The sequence below is a fragment of the Triticum aestivum genome, chromosome 5B, assembly GCF_018294505.1.
Source record: "Triticum aestivum cultivar Chinese Spring chromosome 5B, IWGSC CS RefSeq v2.1, whole genome shotgun sequence".
NCBI lineage: Eukaryota > Viridiplantae > Streptophyta > Magnoliopsida > Poales > Poaceae > Triticum > Triticum aestivum.
The window spans coordinates 219,877,591-219,897,484 of record NC_057807.1 but is presented as its reverse complement, the minus strand read 5'-3'; the positions used below and the strand labels follow the sequence as shown (position 1 = coordinate 219,897,484).

General features: G+C 45.2%; 2 protein-coding genes across 3 annotated transcripts; one reads left to right on the top strand and one right to left on the bottom strand.

The window, feature by feature from the left end:
* Positions 1-552: 552 nt before the first annotated feature.
* Positions 553-6,836, top strand: LOC123111085 (3'(2'),5'-bisphosphate nucleotidase). The gene is made up of 8 exons (XM_044531764.1): positions 553-884; positions 1,371-1,446; positions 1,751-1,824; positions 3,661-3,863; positions 5,693-5,903; positions 6,019-6,117; positions 6,193-6,346; positions 6,459-6,836. Exons 1-8 carry the CDS (start codon positions 603-605, stop codon positions 6,629-6,631), a joined length of 1,272 nt encoding a protein of 423 aa, XP_044387699.1. The 5' UTR covers positions 553-602; the 3' UTR covers positions 6,632-6,836.
* On the bottom strand, positions 6,801-10,120 carry LOC123111084 (2-oxoisovalerate dehydrogenase subunit alpha 2, mitochondrial). Of its 2 annotated transcripts, XM_044531763.1 has the most exons (10): positions 9,599-10,118; positions 9,022-9,084; positions 8,757-8,894; positions 8,495-8,677; positions 8,239-8,396; positions 7,992-8,091; positions 7,806-7,917; positions 7,590-7,729; positions 7,336-7,521; positions 6,801-7,233 (listed from the first exon to the last, which is right to left on the bottom strand). In XM_044531763.1, the coding sequence occupies exons 3-10, from the start codon at positions 8,850-8,852 to the stop codon at positions 7,066-7,068; spliced, it is 1,143 nt and encodes a 380-aa protein (XP_044387698.1). In that variant the 5' UTR covers positions 8,853-8,894; positions 9,022-9,084; positions 9,599-10,118; the 3' UTR covers positions 6,801-7,065. The 2 variants fall into 2 exon arrangements, with proteins under 2 accessions (XP_044387698.1, XP_044387697.1); XM_044531762.1 differs by lacking the exon at positions 9,022-9,084 and having other exon boundaries at positions 9,599-10,120.
* Positions 10,121-19,894: the final 9,774 nt, after the last annotated feature.

Here is a 19,894-nt window from a genome sequence, read left to right as displayed (position 1 = left end):
CCTTTGTCACCTTAACAATTTTTCCGCAACACTATGTGTGTTGCAGAAGCCCTTTCGTAACAACACCCATGTTTCAAAAAATTTAAGACGAAAAATATATATTCCGCAACATCATTTGTGTTGCAGAAGTCGTTCCGCAACAACATCCATGTTGCAAAAAAGTTAAGACGAAAACAAATATGCAACATTATCTGTCTTGCAGAAGTCGTTCCGCAATAGTCTATATTCCGCAAGAACACCAATGCAAAAAAGAAATTAAGACGAAAAAATAATAATTTTGTAATAGAATCTCTATTGCGAATGTTTCTGTAACATATGGTTTATTGCAAAGAAAGATTCTGCAACACATTTGTTGCAACGGTGAGGAAAGACTCATGCCGCTGGCTAACGCCGGATCAAACAACTGTCGGGGCGACTGATCTTTTGAAACCCGACGCGTAGCGTCCCCCTAATAGAAAAGCCCCTTGCTGCAGGTAATGGGCCAAATAGTCAAAGACTCAAGAGAAGACGCAACTAAAGCATAATTTGCTGGGCCGTTAGCTGACCCGCTCCCCGCTGCATCTCGACCTCTTCGCTCTCACACTCACAGACAGACACAGCGCATGGCTTCGCGCGTGGGCCTCCTCCTCGCTCCCTCCTCCTCCCTCGCCCTAAACCCACCTCGTCCTCGCCTCCCTTATCCCCTGCTTTCCCACCACCTTGGCCGCCCCACCTACCGCCGAATCGCCTCCTCTGCGCCGCTGCGCTCCCCCCTCTGGTGGCCCCGCCAAGCGCCATCCCTCTTTGCCGCCCGCGCCATGTCAGGGTCCGCCGGTAGCCCCCCGTACGCCGCCGAGCTTGCAGCCGCCAAGAAGGCCGTCGCCCTTGCCGCCCGCCTATGCCAGGTGCCCTTTTTCTTATCTCACATCCGCTCCTTGCTGTGTTGAGGTCCGTTGGGGGCGCCGCTCGGCGGAAACCGTGTTGCCGCTACGCGCTAGTGCCGCCGGCTGCTCAGCCATTGCGACGAAAGAGTGGCGGGGAGCGTTGCTGATTGATGGGTAGCATGCACGAGCGACCATTTTATTCCATTTGCATCGCGAATTACACTTTCAAGACGATATCGTATATCAACTCTTACAATACGAGCAGTGTAATCTCTGTGAGGGTACACCATCTCTTATTATTACAGTATAGTACTCGTAAAAATCTTCTACTGTAGATTCGAAGTCTGTTAGCGTAGGTAGTCTTAATTATGATAATCACCTTTCCTTACTATCTGGAGCTAGAGATCTTTGAGTTTGTTGATTGCATTGCTTGCTTCGCTCTTCAGATTCTTGATGCATTCCTGCAGCTGGAATTTATTGCTTTTGCTCCGTGTCTTCCTTCTTCAGACTGTACAACAGGAAATTCTGCAATCAGATATTCAGTCCAAGGCGGATAAAAGTCCTGTGACAGTAGCTGACTATGGTACATGCCCACTTTGTAACTGTTTACCTCTATATAAGTGCTTGTGTTTGCTGTTTGATGCTTAATAATTAGTGCCTGTACTTAACCATAATTCAAGTTACTCCAGAAGTCCTCTATTTATTTCTTGCTTTAACTTACATGGAGATGTTAAGATTTCTTAATGATAAGGTTTCTTACACCCAGATGATAAGATTTCTTAAAGACCATTCAAAATTGTATGCTCGTCAATCGGTTAAGACTAATACATGAAACTTGTTCTTCCTCTCAACTTCCTCACTTGTTAATTTTCTTTTCGTACATGTAGGATCTCAAGTATTGGTAAGTCTCGTGTTAAATATGGAAGTAACTTCTGGTTCATTTTCTATGGTGGCCGAAGAGGTAATTCACTTGTGCTGCTATTAAATTATTCTGTGTTTAATAATACATAAGTTGTTATGGCGCTGCTAGAAGGAGGGCACGAGAGGGCCGGCCGGGGGCCTTTTGCCCACGGCCAGGCAAGAGGGAAGGGATTTCCTTCTTAATTCTTGCTTGATTAGATTGATACATCTCCTCTCTTTATATAGAGAGGTTTACTTGACTCTCAAGCAAGGCTTACTTGGCCCCTAAGCAAACGACCCTTATCTCTAATTAACCCTAAGACTAATGGGCCCATTAGGCCCATTACGTACTCTTAACACTACACCCCACCTGGACATGCAGCTTGTCCTCGAGCTGCAGCCTAACCAACTTATAACCATGACTCGACGCAACACAAACCTAACACCTAAAAACAAGCCTTTTACATCTCGGCTTGTTTTATTATTCTCAACCTGAAATAGACTAGGACGCTTTATTTTGGACGTGCACGTGTACAGCCACCTGGATCCCATGGACACCACCTGGACAAAAGGAGTGCATGTGTATGGCTGTTGGTCTGCACCGCACAGGGAAGAGTGGAGGGCTTGCGATGGAGAATGACGAGGAGGGGTGCGCCCCCCCAACCGCCGATGTCGCAGACTTTGAGGTCGTTGCCCGCGGGGAAAACAGCATGCCGGCCGCCCGTGGGGGAAACCACATGCCCAAGATCCCCGACGCAGCGGACGAGATCGAGGTCCTTTGCGCAGCGAAGGGCAACTTGGAGGAGCGGCAGCTGCAGACCACGCATCTCCCGCACACGCCGACGCGCTAGGAGGCCGCGCGCAGCAGCCTGCAGCCTCACCGCCGCCGACACGTGGCGGGTAGCGATCCAAGATGGAAGCAGTGACGGCGACGACAGGGACTTGATCTGCTGGATGTGGACGCCCTGGGATGGCGGCGACGCTGATGGGAACGAGGTCGTCGCACTCCCGTCGTAGGGCATCCCATACTGGGCGGCGGAGCTCACCGGCGGTGGCAGCTGCAGCTGCAGCGGCTGCTGCGGTGTCGTGCCGGGCAGCGGCAGCGGTTGCTGCGGCGGAGCGCCGGGCGCGGCGGAGGCTGCTAGGAGCGGCGGCTGCCACTGCAGCCAGGGTTGGGCGGTGGTGGCGATGGATGGCAGCTGCAGCGGCGCGGCGGAGGCCGCTAGGAGCGGCGGTTGCCACTGCAACCAGGGTTGGGCGGTGGTGGCGATGGATGACAGCTGCAGCGGCGCGGCGAAGGCCGCCTGGTGCGGCGGCTGCCATGGCAGCCACGGTGGCGCAGAGGCGGCGATGGGCGGCGCAGCCGGGTGCGGTCCGTAGGACCCGGCCAAGAACAGGCGGATCTCCTGGACCGCCTGGGTTAGGTCCCGCAGCACCCCGGACACCTCCTCCCAGGTGAGGACAGCGGGGGCGGGCGCGACGGAGGATCCCGACGCGGGCAGGAGTGGGGCGACGGTCGTGGTGGTCGCGGGAGGCGACAAGGTGACCGGCAGCGGAAGAGACGGGCTTGGCGGCGGTGAAGACATGATCGAACCGAAGCTAGCTGATACCAAATTGTTATGGCGCTGCTAGAAGGAGGGCACGAGAGGGCCGGCCGGGGGCCTTTTGCCCACGGCCAGGCAAGAGGGAAGGGATTTCCTTCTTAATTCTTGCTTGATTAGATTGATACATCTCCTCTCTTTATATAGAGAGGTTTACTTGACTCTCAAGCAAGGCTTACTTGGCCCCTAAGCAAACGACCCTTATCTCTAATTAACCCTAAGACTAATGGGCCCATTAGGCCCATTACGTACTCTTAACATAAGTATTTTACGGTTAAGTGGTTGTACATACATAGGACTCAGAAGACTTGAGAAAGGATAGTGCTGAAGAAATTCTGGAACATATTACTGATCTTGTAAATGAAACTCTCGCTGAGGATGGTTCATACAACATTACTTTATCTAAGGAAGGTATCCTCTCTGCAATTGATACTGGGAAGTCTGAAGGAGGTCCATCTGGCCGACATTGGGTTCTGGATCCAATTGATGGGACTAAAGGGTGAGCTATGGTAACTGCAACCTGCAGGTGTCACAATCTGCTAATGCGAGAAATGCATTTTTTCCCACCATGTACTCTACTAGTTATTACAAGTGCCTTCTTTCTCACCAAAACCAGTGTTGCTGATTTGCTGTCCATGTTCCTAGTCATTAGTTATTCAAGGTAGCAGGCACCACCGCCTTCTTTCAAATGACCTGGGTTCCTGACCTATGGTTCTTAAGTTCTTCATACAGAATGAATTCTTTTACCAATTATATTATTTAATAATTTATCTGTGTTTCTTAGATCTGATCTATGCCTCGCTCAAGTATATTGGTGCATCCCATATGGCATGGACAAACATGCGATGATGTGCCATTTTTGTATAACTGGTTTAGTGAAGCATGCTACTGTATGGATATGTTAAGCAAAATATCAATTCTCTCTTGGCATTTATGCTGATATTACATTGATGTACATTTTGCCCTTCCTATATTAAATAGAAAAGGTCAATAAGGTAGTGTTTTATCTATTACCTTGTCTTTTCAATTAAGAAACCATAAGCATGATAGGCGTTACACATAAAGCAGAAGAATTTCATGAAGTTAAACTCATGCAAGCAATATTACAGCAAAGGGAAAAGTAAATGTAGATTCAAGGGTGGATTCTTGAGGTTAGGGTTTAGGTACTTGTGCATTTTGAGAAAAAATTCAAATTAATCATGGATGTGCATCTTGTAAAAACTTTTTCACCTGCGAAAATTCATGCAAATATATGATAAAAAAATCAAGAAAGGAAAGTGTTGCAATTATACTATTCAAAAAAGAAGTTACTTTCTTTTTCTTTTTACGCAGGGTATGCTTGTTAATGTTCCGTGTTTTTGTAGGTCCTCATATTATGACATGATGCACATCTATGATTTGTTTTTGAAAATTTAAGCTGCAGAAGTGGGTAAACCTAAAATCAAGCAGACACCCTTTCATGTACAACAAATTGATAATTTGACTCTACAATTGAAGGGTTGCCCTTGATCTTCCATGGCACAAACAATTTGGTAGAAATGACATTACCATCTGACGCAATGAGATGGAATGATCATCTTACACAATGACAAGCAGTGGAAGTGCCAATATTACTTCGAAAATTTTGCGAACCAGTTCTTAGTAAACTATATTCTGTTCCCTTTTCTGAGATAGCTCGTGAAGTGCTAACAACTGATCAGCTAGCTGGCTAGATAGCTCGTGAAGAGCTCATATGCACCCGCATGAACAGTAAAATGGAAAAAAATCGAAAAATATTCAAAAAATTCCAATTTTTTTTTGAGAGAAACATTGACAAAAGTTCTAAGTGCCTGCAAAAATTCATCATGAAATCACATTCCTGTAAGGCGTGGCAAAAAAAACAAATTCAGTGCTTCAAAATGCGTTTGAAAGTAACTTTTTCAGAGTACTATTTTTGTTTTTTTTGCCACGCCTTCTAGGAATGTGATTTCACGATGAATTTTTGCAGGCACTTAGAACTTTTGTCAATGTTTCTCTCAAAAAAAAATTGGAATTTTTTGAATATTTTTTTGATTTTACTGTTCATGCGGGAGCATATGAGCTCGGGTGCAGATTAGCCGCGTCCGATTGAATGCCCTTTCTTTCATGTCCCATATTTTAGCTAAAACATTCTAACCTGATCCATTGTGGACAGTACTTACCATTGTTTGAAAAGAAAGACATTCCGGCCATTTGATGATGGATTTTTCCTGCTGAAAAACAATGATATGCAATGCAGCACCTCTTGTTATTATCTTTGCCTATAATACATTTTGACCATTTTTGTTTTGTTTTAATAACTTGATTCAGTTTCTTGAGAGGAGGCCAATATGCAATCGCACTGGCACTGCTTGATGAGGGCAAAGTTGTTTTGGGCGTGTTGGGATGTCCAAATCTTCCTTTGACATCAATAAGCAACCTCAATGGTAGCTCATCAGGAGATCAAACAGGGGCCCTCTTTTCAGCTACAATTGGTTGTGGTGCTGAAGTAGAGTCATTAGAGGGCTCTCCACCACAAAAGGTTATTACCATTTTCTAGCTCTTTTATTTTGATTTGAAATAGTTAAGCCCATTTCTACCTATGTGAGATATTTTGTTTTTATTATTGACTCGCTTCTGGTTAACTTTCATTATAGATTAGTGTTTGTACCATTGACAATCCAGTGAATGCCTCGTTCTTTGAATCCTATGAAGGAGCACACACAATGCATGATTTAACTGGCTCTATAGCGGAGGTTTGATCTTGACTAGTCTTTGCTTAGGCTATATCCGTTTTAGTAGAAACTAATTCCGTGTTTGAGTGCTACCAGAAACTTGGTGTCCAAGCTCCTCCAGTCAGAATAGATAGCCAAGCAAAATATGGTGCTCTGGCCCGTGGCGATGGTGCCATTTACTTGCGTTTTCCACACAAGGGTTATAAGGAAAAGGTATGGGATCATGCAGCTGGCGCAATTGTCGTCACAGGTAATACATTTCTCTTTATTTTTGTAATACATTTCTCTTTATTTATTTTTAAACAAGGAACTCGGCTGAAGGATACATATTTCCTTACTTTACGTTTTCGTGTGTTCCCCAGAAGCTGGAGGTGTAGTAACAGATGCCTCAGGAAACGATCTTGATTTCTCGAAAGGAAGATTTCTTGATGTTGACACAGGCATCATTGCCACAAATAAGCAGTTGATGCCATCACTGCTGAAGTCTGTCCAGGAGGCCATCAAGGAGAAAAGCCAGGCCCCTTCCCCATTGTAGAAGCCTTTTTGGTTTGAACCTTCCCTGTTGTAGTTGGATTGATCCAAAACAATGATCGCAATGCCACACCTTATTCACACTTTCTGTGTGTAAATGACCTTTTTGTTGGGACAAATGCAATCCTTGTTGTATCACATTTGTACATCTAAGGAGTGGTGACAGCCATGTCTTAAATAAAAGAGGCATTTGCCTGCAGTTATAAATATCTTAGCATAGCTTTGTTCAACATAAATATCAGCAACAACTATTCCTTGTGTGAGTAACAGCCAATCTCTTCTATTATTTCTTTCAGAGATTTTTGATGGGCAGTTTATTCCCCCTTCTTAAATTACATACTATTCAAGCTATAATCAATATTAACTCTTACGGTACCAGCTAAATCATCATTCATGGGTACTTGCAGACTCAACATTGCAGAGCTAAGGCTAATAGGACTAAGCAGGCACATCAGCTGGATACTCTGCAGGATGCTTTTTGATGGTATCCAGCAGCGACCGCTCTTGCTCGCGAAGGTTGGAAGGCATTTGATCATAAACATCAGTGAAGAGCTCCGCAAGCCCGTGTTTTGGCATCCTCTCGGCCACCTGAATGGCTTGCAGGAGCTGCACAGAAATGAGCTAACAGTTTCAGTTGGTCATGTATGAAAAAATAAATGCATTACAGAGATCCAGATCCACCTTTCTGCAACACCAATATTACATTACCTCTTGCCGCACATTGTTCCTGAGTTCAGACTCTTGAGTGTCGCACCACCATCCATTCCCCTGAACCCATTTTCTGTACCTGGAGACGGGATCCCTCGCTGTTCGCCAATGCTCCATCTCATCAGCCGGCCTGTACTTGGTTGAATCGTCGGATGTCGAGTGATGGCCGACTCGGTAGGTCATCGCCTGGAAGTTTTCTACTCAGTAAAGTACTCTCAGCAAATGGTATATTCTGAAATTTTACTATTCTGCACCTCGATTAAAATAGGCCTTCCTTCAGTTATAGCCATTTCCCGGGCGGTGTGGACTGCACTGTACACAGCAAGAGTATCGTTGCCGTCTACCCTGATACTGCGTATTCCGTAGGCCTGACCGCGGGTAACAACTCCATCACCTGCAAGAGTAGTTGGGTTTTATACAGTGCCGTGCCAATATTCCCTTGTATGATTGAGCAGAGGCACAATTCATACTTCTGAACTGTTCTGCGGTTGGGGTGCTGATTGCCCAGCCATTGTTGCGGCAGAAGAAGATCACTGGCGCTTCCGTGACAGCAGCGAAGTTGAGCGCGGCATGGAAGTCTCCCTGACGTTTTTCAGCTGTCAGAGAGATCTGGTTACCACAAGTTGTAAGTAAGCAATCAATGATTGTCCATCTACCTCGCTCGTGCCACCATCGCCGAAATACGTGATGGCACATGCCTTCTTCTTGTCCATCTTGAGAGAATAGGCAGCACCAACAGCTTGAGGGAGCTGAGTGCTGATCAATTGCCAACAAGGATAAATCTCTGCTTCACTTGCACAACATTTTTCTTTTTCCTTTTCTTTTTTCAGAAAGGAAGGAGGAAGTATTTCATTTTTTTTTTGTTTTCCGAAAAGGAAGGAGAAGGAAGTATTTCATACTTACGCGATAGGCGATGAGACTGTGAAATAATTCAGACGGTTTGATCCGTAATGTATTGGCATCTGCCTGCCTTTACCGTAATCCAGCTTGTTCCCAAACAACTGGTTTGCAAATTCTTGCAGTGTGAAGCCACGCCATAGAAGAACACCGGGCTCCCTGTACTTCATTTGGCTCCAAAATTTCCGGCCAAGAAAAGAAAAGCAAGTAAAATCAATACTATTCAGCACTAACATTCTTTTTTGGAGCAGATGATATGCACCTGAGGTAGTACAATGTCTTGAGCACTAAGCGCAGCAGCAGAGGCTATGTTGATTGCTTCTTCACCATTGGAAGTTAGATAAAAGGAAATTCTTCCCTGCCTCTGAGCTTCATAGAAGATTGTGTCCATAATCTGGAGGGTGACCATGTTACTGTACATTTTCAGAGCCAACTCCTTACTGACCTGACAAGAATGAGAGACATGCTTCAGAACAAAATTATTCACTCGTGGAGCAATGGCAATGGCAATGGCGGTACTACACCTCTTGGAATCTACTGCTGTATATAGTCCCACCATCGTCGTCAAGAACACGGTAACAATTGATCCTTTCCCTTTGCGACTCTGGCAGGAAATTCATTTCACCAACAAAGGAAAGCTTTCCTCCAGGGAAATCTACAAACTGCGTCGGTAACAATCAAAATTAAGTTAGTTGTGCACAGGGAAAACCATTGGTGGCCCCAGAAGAATGAATGTATAAAATCTCCTCGAAATAAATTTGGAAGCACAACCGGGTTAGTCTAACTGACCTTGGAGGCAAGGCAATGGACTATTTTATTCGTTGACAACGATTGACCATGGCATCACAGGAACTATAAATAAATAAAACACGCAAGAGAAAAGAAGCCGTGTGAGCTTACTAAACCTGAAGTGAAGTCCCACCAGCCCATTGACTCAATGACACGTCCTTCCTTATCTGCTTACTTTACTACTTGTTGTCAATTCTATCCACAATTGTCATGTGTTAAAGTTCTCTTGTTTCTTAGGAATATTAGAAGCATATATAGTAATCACGTGTATACAGGATGCTCTTTCCAAGTGAGAATCACGATGATACCCACACTAAATTTTCTTTAATCAAGGAGAAAGATCACATGATTGTAGGCGCAGCATCCTGAATGTTTGTTATCTGCTTACCTTCCCTGTTGCATATATATAATGTAATTTTCTTTTCTTTTTCTGCGGGAAATATAATGTAATCTTCAAAACCATAGCATCCTAAATATTCGTGGTACTACGTACCACTACTAGACGATTCTGTAGAACACACATGTCTAGAAGCAGCCGTCCTACTGTATGTACCACAACATACGAGTGCACAGATACCTGCAGATCGCCTGCGGCAAGTCCATTCTCCGGCTCCTCGACGGCAGCGGCGGCGGCGCTATCTCCTGCGAAGCGCCGGACGGAGCAAAACCCCCTGCTTTGGTCCCCTGATGGCACCCCGAGAACCAGCACCGTCGACGAGCTCAAGGGCCATGGCCCTGGTCCACGGCTGCGCAGCTCGCTAGCGAGCCTCCTGGCGGCCCGGCGCGCCAGCCATGCAGCCATGTATATGTACGTGATTATCTAGGCACACACACTATCTCGTACGATGCGAGCTTCCGGCGCGATCAGCTGCAAGAATTCTGCGCAATCGACTCAATTCAATGGTGGTGGCTGGAATTTATAGGTGGCAGAGTGGGAGTTGGATAGAGAGGAGAAAAGGAAACAAGAGAAGAAGCAGCGAGCGAAGCAAAGAGGGAGAAAGTGTGAGCTGGAAAGATAAGTGTGTGTGCAGCGAGGAGCGCGAGGAGTTTGGAGGTAGGAGAAGACGGGCACGGCTCACTGGTGTCCGGAGAGTGACGACTGATTGATTGCAGCTGCAGGGGGTGAAGGATGGCGCGTGGGGCAGGAGGTTGCACGTGGAAGCTGTGGCCCGGTGCCGGGGTGGGTGGGTGGGTGCCGAAGGATGGGAGCTCACAGCATCTCCAACGGCATGTGTAAATTTGGGTGTCTATATATTCATATAGACAATGGTCTATAAAGATTCTTTGATATACACGTTCAGTTTTACAGCAGAATGTCTATATATAGAACGTCTATATTCTCTCTCCTATATTATAATATTATTTTCTAACTACCAACTCAACTACCATTTCAATGGTAATTCAAACAATTTATAACTGCATTGGTTTCTAACTACATCATATAGCCTACCTAGTACCATCAATATCAATTCGCCAAAAAAAAAAGTACCATCAATATGAAAAAAAATTCTCTATATAAGTGGGAGTAGCAATATTAGTATCACTGAACATACTTAGTAGTACACGCAGAGTATCTAATTAAAATTTTCAGTCCAGTAGCACTGAACATATTCAGTTAACCTGCACGTCAATGCATTGCCACATACTTCCTCCGTCCCAAAATAAGTGTCTCAACTTTGTACTCCCTCCGTCCCAAAATTCTTGTCTTAGATTTGTCCAAATACGGATGTAACAAGTATCGTTTTGGTATTAGATACATCCATATCTAAACAAATGTAAGACAAGAATTATGAGACGGAGGGAGTACTTAATATAAAGTTGTATTAAGCTTTAGACACTTATTTTAGGACGGAGGAAGTATTCAGTTAACCTGCAAGGCCAATGCATTGCCACATATTCAGTTAACCTGCACTGAACATATTCAATTAAACTACTACTGGATACCCTGCACGGCTACCTCAATAGAGAGGCGCGAGGTGGCCCTCGAGCGCCGCAGCGGCCGCTGGATCCATCTCCAACCCGCCCTGGCTCCGGTGCCCCAACCCTCCCTCTCTACCTGTCGAGGAAGAAAGGAGCCATACCTCGAGGGAACAAGGGCGACCTCGCGACGTTGCAGGCGCAGCTCCAACGACTCCGGATGGTGGCGCCAACCGCTCTGGGATGGAGCGGTTCCTCTATCCATGACGTCTCGACGATGTCCATGCGTAGACAATGTGGAGGTGAATTTGGACGATGTGGATGGATAGACGACGCGATGCACGAGCTGCTGGGAGGCCGTTATCGGGCCTTCGTCGTGTATATGGGCTTTAGACGATCATTTAGACGAGCTGTTGGAGATGCTCTTAGGCCGGTGACAGGGCATGCTCAGCTCAGCCCATTGTGCTCCATAGACCGTAGTACTAGAATGCAGACGAACGATGGACCGGGACACTTCGGAAAATGACACCCAAAAGCTATCTGTCATGAGAATGGTGTGACGGTGTTTTCTTTTTAAAATATCATCGCATCGGCTCCAACAATTCTCCTTTTAAGTAATCCCTCCTTTTCCATAATGTAGTGCATATAAATATTTTTTTAAATTAAACTTTGTAAAATTTGACCAAGTTTATTGTTAGCATGCAATATACCTGTGTATCCTGTTGTATATGTACACATACTGTTTCCATGTATTTAGGATCGTGACTCACGCCCAGGCCTGCGTGCCACTTCTCTCGGGCACTCAGTTACGACTCCTCTGTGTATAAGTTGTATCGGCTATAATTGATAGAGTGCATTTTCATCACTCAACTTGGTATCAGACTCCGTGTTCTCCCATGGCCGTCGACTCTCCTTCCTCCTTGGCCACCGGCGCCGCCACCTCCCCACCAGCGTAGCAACCTCGCCGGGCTCCCTCTTCGGCACGGGCACCTCCGCCGCCACCACCCCCTCCACTGCTGCTGGATCCTCGCCGTTCGTCTTCGGCAGCACCTCGACTCCCACCTCCTCCCAATTCGCCCCCTCTTCTCCTCTACTGCACCTCTGCCGCCTTCTTCGGCCACTTCGTCCCAACATCCCATTTTCAGAGACAACATCCAAAACCATATCAAATTTCTCCTCAACCCCGACGACCACAACTATCATAAGTGGAAGTCCTTCCTCATGGTCTTGATCTGGTACGGCGTCGCCCACTTCATTGAGCACCCACTCCCGCCCAACTTTGACGCCGCCACCCACGAACTTGATGCCAATCTCGTTCTCTGGATCTACGCCACACTCGCCGATCCCCTTATTGACCACGTCGTCGATGCCGCCTCCACGTACGAGCTCTAGGCTCGGATTCGTGACTACTTCCTCGCCAATCGGGCAGCCCGGTACATGACACTCAACCGGCAGTACCACAATCTCAAGCAGGGGGATCTCTCCGTCGCGGAGTACGCTCGCCGCATGAAGCTTCTCACCGCCGGACTTGCGGATATCGATCACGCGGTCACTGAGGTGGATCTCACCACCCAGTTCCTCCACAACATCGACAAACGCCTCGACACCATCCGCATTGTTTTGGGCGACACCGTTCCCTTGTCGCCGTTCGAGACGGTGTTCTCCCGCCTTAAGCTTGCGGAGGAGAACCTGGCCTAGCGCACCGCCAACGAGCCCGTCACCATCCTCTCCGTCACCGACGGTTCCGCTCCTCCTGGGAGCTCGTCCGGCCAGGCCGGCCCGTCGGGCACCCGCACCGGTGATCGCGGTGACTGCTCCGTCGAGCGCGGTCCCGATCACGGCGGCATGGACACCAGCAAGGCCCCTGCTCCGGCACTCTCCAGGAGGGCAGTGACCGTGGACGCGGGCGCGGGCGTGGCCATGGCCGTGGACGCGACCGTGGTGATCAGGGGCAGCGCGGCTTCAACAACTTCTCTGCGCCCCTGCCCAATCCCTACATGGACTTCTTCGCCCCCTACGAGATGGCACTGCCCAATCCGCGCCCCAACTGGGTTCCTCCGAACTCTGCTGGCGTGCTCGGTACGTGGCCCGGCTCGCATGCTCAGGCCTACCAGATGCAGTTCTCGGGCTACCCTAGGCCGCCTCCTCCACAACAGCCGTCGTGGGATCACCTCGCGATGCTACAGGCCGCCTACAACGCTCACGGCTTCCCCAACACTGGCTCTGCGCCAAATGAATGGTACCTCGACGGCAGTGCCACGTCCCACGTCACCGGCAACCCTGGTAACCTCGACCACTCTAATTCTTCTTTAAAGCGTCGCTTCTCTAGCATTGTTGTTGGCAATGGCACTCATCTTCCCATCCACTCTTCCGTATCCACCACCCTCCCTTCTCACAACTTTCACCTTAGAGATGTCTTATTTTCATTTCATGTTGTTATTAGTCTCATTTCCGTTCGTCAGTTCACCAAAGATAATTCTTGCTCAATTGAATTTTTTCCCTATGGCTTTCTTGTGAAGGATCTTCGCACCAGGAGGGTAAGCATGATCTCCGCTAGCTCTGGCAACCTCTATCCTTTCTTCGGCAATAACAAGTCTTGGAGCACTTCCCTCTCCGCCACCGTCTCCACCACGGATGTGTGGCACCGTCGGCTCGGCTACCCAAGCCCTCAAGCCATTTCGTCATTAGCCGCTCATGATTTTCTTTCTTCCTGTAATAAACTTGTGCACACTCCATGTAATGCTTATCAACTAGGACACCAAACCTCATCTCCCTTTTTCTTCATCTAGTAGTTGCACGTTTGCTCCTTTTCAGTTGATCCACTGTGATTTATGGACCAGCCCCATTGTGATAGAGGCGAGGGTCCCGATCTTTCGATGAGATGATAACTATCGATTTGGTGGAGACGACTTTGACGATCCGACTACAAACACGCACGACGTTGCGCCTTAGCAATCGCTAAACCAACTCCGAGAGGTTATTGATCACGCTGGAGCACGATCAACCTGACCACAAAGGTCTATTCCTGCAAGCAATCGAAGAACAAGGAAGAATATGATTAAGCAATCTGAATATTGCGAGTATGGATGAAGTATTGATAAAAGTGGGGTTTCATAAGCGGTCTTAGTCTGGTCGTTGGACACAAACGAAGTACACGAAGTTGCAGCGATGGCTAACTTTTAACTAAATAAAACCCAAGTCTAAACGATGCCTTAAGGGCTATATTTATAGGGAAAAGAGAGGGGATTTTGTCCACCCTTGGCAAGGTGGGACTAAAACACCTCCTAAGTCGTTTTCCCTACAATATGGACTCTAAAAATAGATTACATGGGTCTGGCCCAAAATAAGGTGGCGCAACACCAATAATAAGCTATGGACGAAATTTATGAAAGTCCATCTTGTATATTTCGTCCATCTTCTTGTATGTCATCATGGCGGCTTCAAAGTCCTGAAATCTCCACTTGAACCTCTGTTCTTGTTCTCTTCGCACACACCTTCATCTCCGTGCTTCACCATGCTCCAATGTTCATCCTTCTTGTCCGTGCTAGGCCCTTCAATTGCAAACAACACAAATGTATCTAAATTAGGCAGCATCATATTCTCATGAACACTAGAAACATTACCAAGAAACGAAAGTACCTGATAATTTAATTGGCGTATATGAGCTCTAGCAATTGCTCCAAGAGGTAAAGTATGGGTTATGGGTGTAAATGTGGTAGCCATGTCCTCATCATCCTCCCCTTCTTGAAAACAAAGTCGTCCTCGGTGTTGCTTAATCTGAAATGTGGCTAACAAAAGAGACAAGGTGTACATGTTGTATATATATATGTCATCTATTTTTACTGATATCAGTTGGGGCACATGTGACATAGTTATACAAGAGCACCCTTCAAAAGTCGTGAAATATAAAGCCAATATATTATCACTAGAATTCAAAGGCATGAAAATATTGCAACTCAGTTTGCATATATAAGTGAAGCTCTTATTCATATGAAAAGTTTGACCATGCTTATCATTAAACCATCCCAACATTGATGAACCATCACCAAGATTAGAGGTCATATCAAAATGATTAAACATTGGCATAATTATTTTCAAACTTATTTGATCCAAATCTGATTTATTTCCTGATTCACTTGATTCTTTTGCATCGATAATTAATTCAATGGATTCACTCAAAATTGTTTGATCACATGGCAAAGTCAAATCAGCAACATAGTCCTCTAAAATAGCTGGTGTGATCAAAGTAGTGAGTAGCTCACCGCATGGTGCATTTAAATTGATAAGACATTCATCATACTCATGTCGAGGTGGAAGATTAGTACCTTTGTCATTACCTCTTATGATCAACTTAGATGATGTAGGCACTATCGGTGATGATGTGTCGCATGGTGAAGGTGATGTAGTCCTGACAACAACAGATGTGGTTGTCATAGTATGCCTAATAGTTGAAGGGACAACCGTATCAACTCTTGGAATGTGCATCTCGCGCTTGTTCTCCTTGTGGGCAACACATCGTTTTATTTCCTGTTCAGCTTTGCAAGCAAGATGAAACAAATGGTCCATAGGATAACACTCTTCATGAATTAGTATCTCCCGAATGTCACGATTTAATCCTCCCCAAAATCTATCCATAAAATCTTCTTCACTTTCTACTAAAGAGGAATGCAGCAAGGTAGTTTGTAAAGTATCATAATATGTCATTACGGTGTCACTACCTTGTTTTAAATGTTGCAACTTTTTAATCATGTCACGAGTATAATAAGCGGGAATGAATGTATGTCGCATGGCAAGTTTTAAAACATCCCAAGTAGTAGGTATTTCATTAGGGTGTAACCAACAATATTCAGTCCACCAAACTATAGCATAACCAGTGAAAGAACCAACCGCAACCTTAACCTTTTTACGTTCATCAAAATTATTGGAAGGAAATATATTATTTATGTCAAACTCCCATTCAATATATAAAGCAGGTCTAAAACGGCCATTAAATGGTGGTATAGAAACATTAACCGGATCATGTGCATCTGGATGTTTGTGCACCTCTCGCGACGGTTGTGGTATTTGCATAGGTGGTAGCATGTCTCCCGCGATCGACAAAGCCCATGAATTGACTCTGGATCCTGTCATGATTAGTAGAAACAAGAAACAAAATCCAAAAATAATGTTTCTATAACTACTAGTATGTGGTGGTAAAAACTCTCACAGTAAGTCAAATATCAAAGTCTTGCAAGTTCTTACCATGCAGCAGGTGGTGATCAGCAACCGGCGGTGTCAAATAACTCCAAAGATTGGGTAAAACGATTGCCAGATGAACATATGTATGCACGATGTAAAAATATGTGGAGCTGGGTTGGCTGTATATATGGGGAAAAATGCTACAACCACGTTAATTAATGCAAGCTGAAAATTCGTTCAAAGTGGTTGAATGCTGGTCCTAGGCTAGACAACTAGAGACGCGAGCCTATGACACAAAGGAATTCACGATGCTCCACTGACAAAAGATGTGTTTACAATGGTAGACACGATGATGGATGTGGCTGAAAATAAAGATCCTCAGAACTAGAGCAATCAAAAATGTGCCTGACAAAAAAAAAACCAACGGGGCTGCAAAGAATCTTGTGGCCCTCTCCCTGAATCAAGTTAACTCTTAGGCACAAGTATACTAGTGACAAACCACTCCTTCAAGAAGCTGGTCTTTTTTTTTGTTTGGAAACCAACACCACAAAGGGATCAAGTCAAACGCTGCACTTTTCTCTCTCTCCAAAGAAAAACTGCACGGGCTGTTTTCTTTTTTTTCTTCTTGGGAAAGACATCCGAATCAGCCAAGAGAATATTTTTATCATGAGGACCTAGGCAAAAGCACGTGCACTTCCCTTCTCTTGTGACTTTTTTTTCAGTCAAAACGCCCCGGCAACCGTCCCACAAAATCAGCTAGATGCCAAACGCCAATTGCTTGTTTACGCGCAGATTTATTTCCTCCTTTCCTTTTTCTTAAGAAAATGCCCAACAAAACGGCCACCAACCAAACCGATTAACACTTGTCTTTTTTTTCCACTTGTTTCCTTGTGATATGTACCAAACGTTCTGCAACAAACACAAATTTTCGCCCAACTAGGAAACAGATCAATGCTGGACTTTCCTTTTTCCCAATCTCCTTCCTTATTCTCCTCTACTCTTTCTTGTAATTCTTTCTCTCTTTTTTTTTAATAAATGTGCCCGGATCTGATCCGACTTGTCTTTTTTTTCTCCAAGATGGCTGCTCTTTTTCTCCTTTATTTTAGACAAGGAAATTCAAGTTGGAAACCACCAACCGATTGTTTTTTTCAAGAGAAACAAACGAATCTGGACACCTTTTTTTTTTCCTTGCTGCGATCTCCACCCCTCCCGTAATGCAATCTGCTCTCTTTTGTTTTAACAACAAACGTGCCACACAAGGACACCAAATCAGGCACCAACCAATCGGATTGGCACTTTCCTTTTACTTTACTTCTTTCCTTATTCTGTTTTTTTTGGCCGGTCAGAATTGCCTTTTTTTCAATCGCTTTGATTTCCTTTCAAATCCAAACAACTAAGGTGGGGGGATCACGCCCCAAATCCCACCAGATTGATCTCGCTCCCTAAATTGTCTACTTCTTTCCAAACAATACAAGAGATCTCTTTCCTCCTTTACTTCTTTCCAAACTAAGGTGGGAGTAGTATGTTTCTTTTCCGTCCATCAAACTTTCCAAACAGACCAGTTTCCTTTTGTGGCGAATAAGAGCAGATTTTTGGGAAAACGAAGCAATCAGATTTAGTGCCCTTCTCCTTTGGCCGCACCACACTTGAACTTTTTCTGCTTTTTTTTTATGCGCCAATCCAAACCTTCCAAATAAAGCACACCACGTCACCTCTTCCTGTTTCTTTCTTCTTCCCAAGTATTTCTTTCTCTTTTTTTTGGATCAGCCCACGTGCAAAGGACGATCTGCTCTCTCTCTCTAAAGCGTACTCGACTCCCTCCTTCCTTTCTTGTTATTTCTCTTTTTCTACTGCGATCTCAACTTCCAAATATGCATGCACACCCGATCAGGAACTTTTTTATTCTTATTCTCTCTTCAAATCCCAACGTGGCCAACTAGTCTTTCCAAACAAACAATGTGGTGCTGATTTTATGGAACAGATGTACTAGTATGGATCAGACCAAACCGAACTTGACTTCTTCTCTCTTTTTCACAAATTTCCTTTTTTTTATCTCTCTCCAAGATGGATCAGGCCGCAATGAACGGTGAAGAGATGATTGCAAAACATATAAAAAGATCGTGACTTGTGACAACAATGGATGAATGGTGGTGACGGTGACGAAGAAAATAAGTGGCAGTGGAATATGACAATGAAGTGGATGATGGTGTATACGGATGTGGTGTGAATAAAACGTGACTAGAACTCGAAACTCTAGAAAGACTAGACACCAAAACCAGCAACTCGACACACGATGCAACCGAAAATTCAACAATGCAAAAACTAAGTGGCAATGGCGAAAAGGCTCAGACTGTCTAGGATATGATGGACTAATCTAACTTTTTTTGGCTTTTTCGTGGACTGAAGGTATGAAGAATAGACTCGATATAAACTAAGAAAAACTGTAAAATCTCACCGAACAACCTGAAAACTGATACCACTTGATAGAGGCGAGGGTCCCGATCTTTCGATGAGATGATAACTATCGATTTGATGGAGACGACTTTGACGATCCGACTACAAACGTGCACGACGTTGCGCCTTAGCAATCGCTAAACCAACTCCGAGAGGTTATTGACCACGCTGGAGCACGATCAACCTGACCACAAAGGTCTATTCCTGCAAGCAATCGAAGAACAAGGAAGAATATGATTAAGCAATCTGAATATTGCGAGTATGGATGAAGTATTGATAAAAGTGGGGTTTCATAAGCGGTCTTAGTCTGGTCGTTGGACACAAATGAAATACACGAAGTTGCAGCGATGGCTAACTTTTAACTAAATAAAACCCAAGTCTAAACGATGCCTTAAGGGCTATATTTATAGGGAAAAGAGAGGGGATTTTGTCCACCCTTGGCAAGGTGGGACTAAAACACCTCCTAAGTCGTTTTCCCTACAATATGGACTCTAAAAATAGATTACATGGGTCTGGCCCAAAATAAGGTGGCGCAACACCAATAATAAGCTATGGACGAAATTTATGAAAGTCCATCTTGTATAGTTCGTCCATCTTCTTGTATGTCATCATGGCGGCTTCAAAGTCCTGAAATCTCCACTTGAACCTCTGTTCTTGTTCTCTTCGCACACACCTTCATCTCCGTGCTTCACCATGCTCCAATGTTCATCCTTCTTGTCTGTGTTAGGCCCTTCAATTGCAAACAACACAAATGTATCTAAATTAGGCAGCATCATATTCTCATGAACACTAGAAACATTACCAAGAAACGAAAGTACCTGATAATTTAATTGGCGTATATGAGCTCTAGCAATTGCTCCAAGAGGTAAAGTATGGGTTATGGGTGTAAATGTGGTAGCCATGTCCTCATCACATTGTAAGTTTTTCCAGATATCAATACTATTTGATTGTGCTTGATGATTACACACATTTTTCTTGATCCTTTCCACTACGTCACAAATCAGACACTTCCTCCACGCTGCAATGCTTTTTCTCCTTCGTTCGTACCCTATACAATGTCATCATTAAAGCATTACAATGTGACAACATCGGTGAGTTCATCAACTCCACCTTGCGCACTTTCTTCTCCACCAACGGTATTTCCTACCGGCTTTCATGCCCTCACACCTCTCCTCAAAACGGTAAGGCCGAGTGTCTCCTTCACACTACTAACGACGTTGTCCGCACTCTCCTTCTTCAAGCTAATCTCACCCCGCCCTTCTGGGTCGAAGCATTGCATACTGCCACCTACCACCTAAACCGACGTCCATCTCGCACGGTTCAC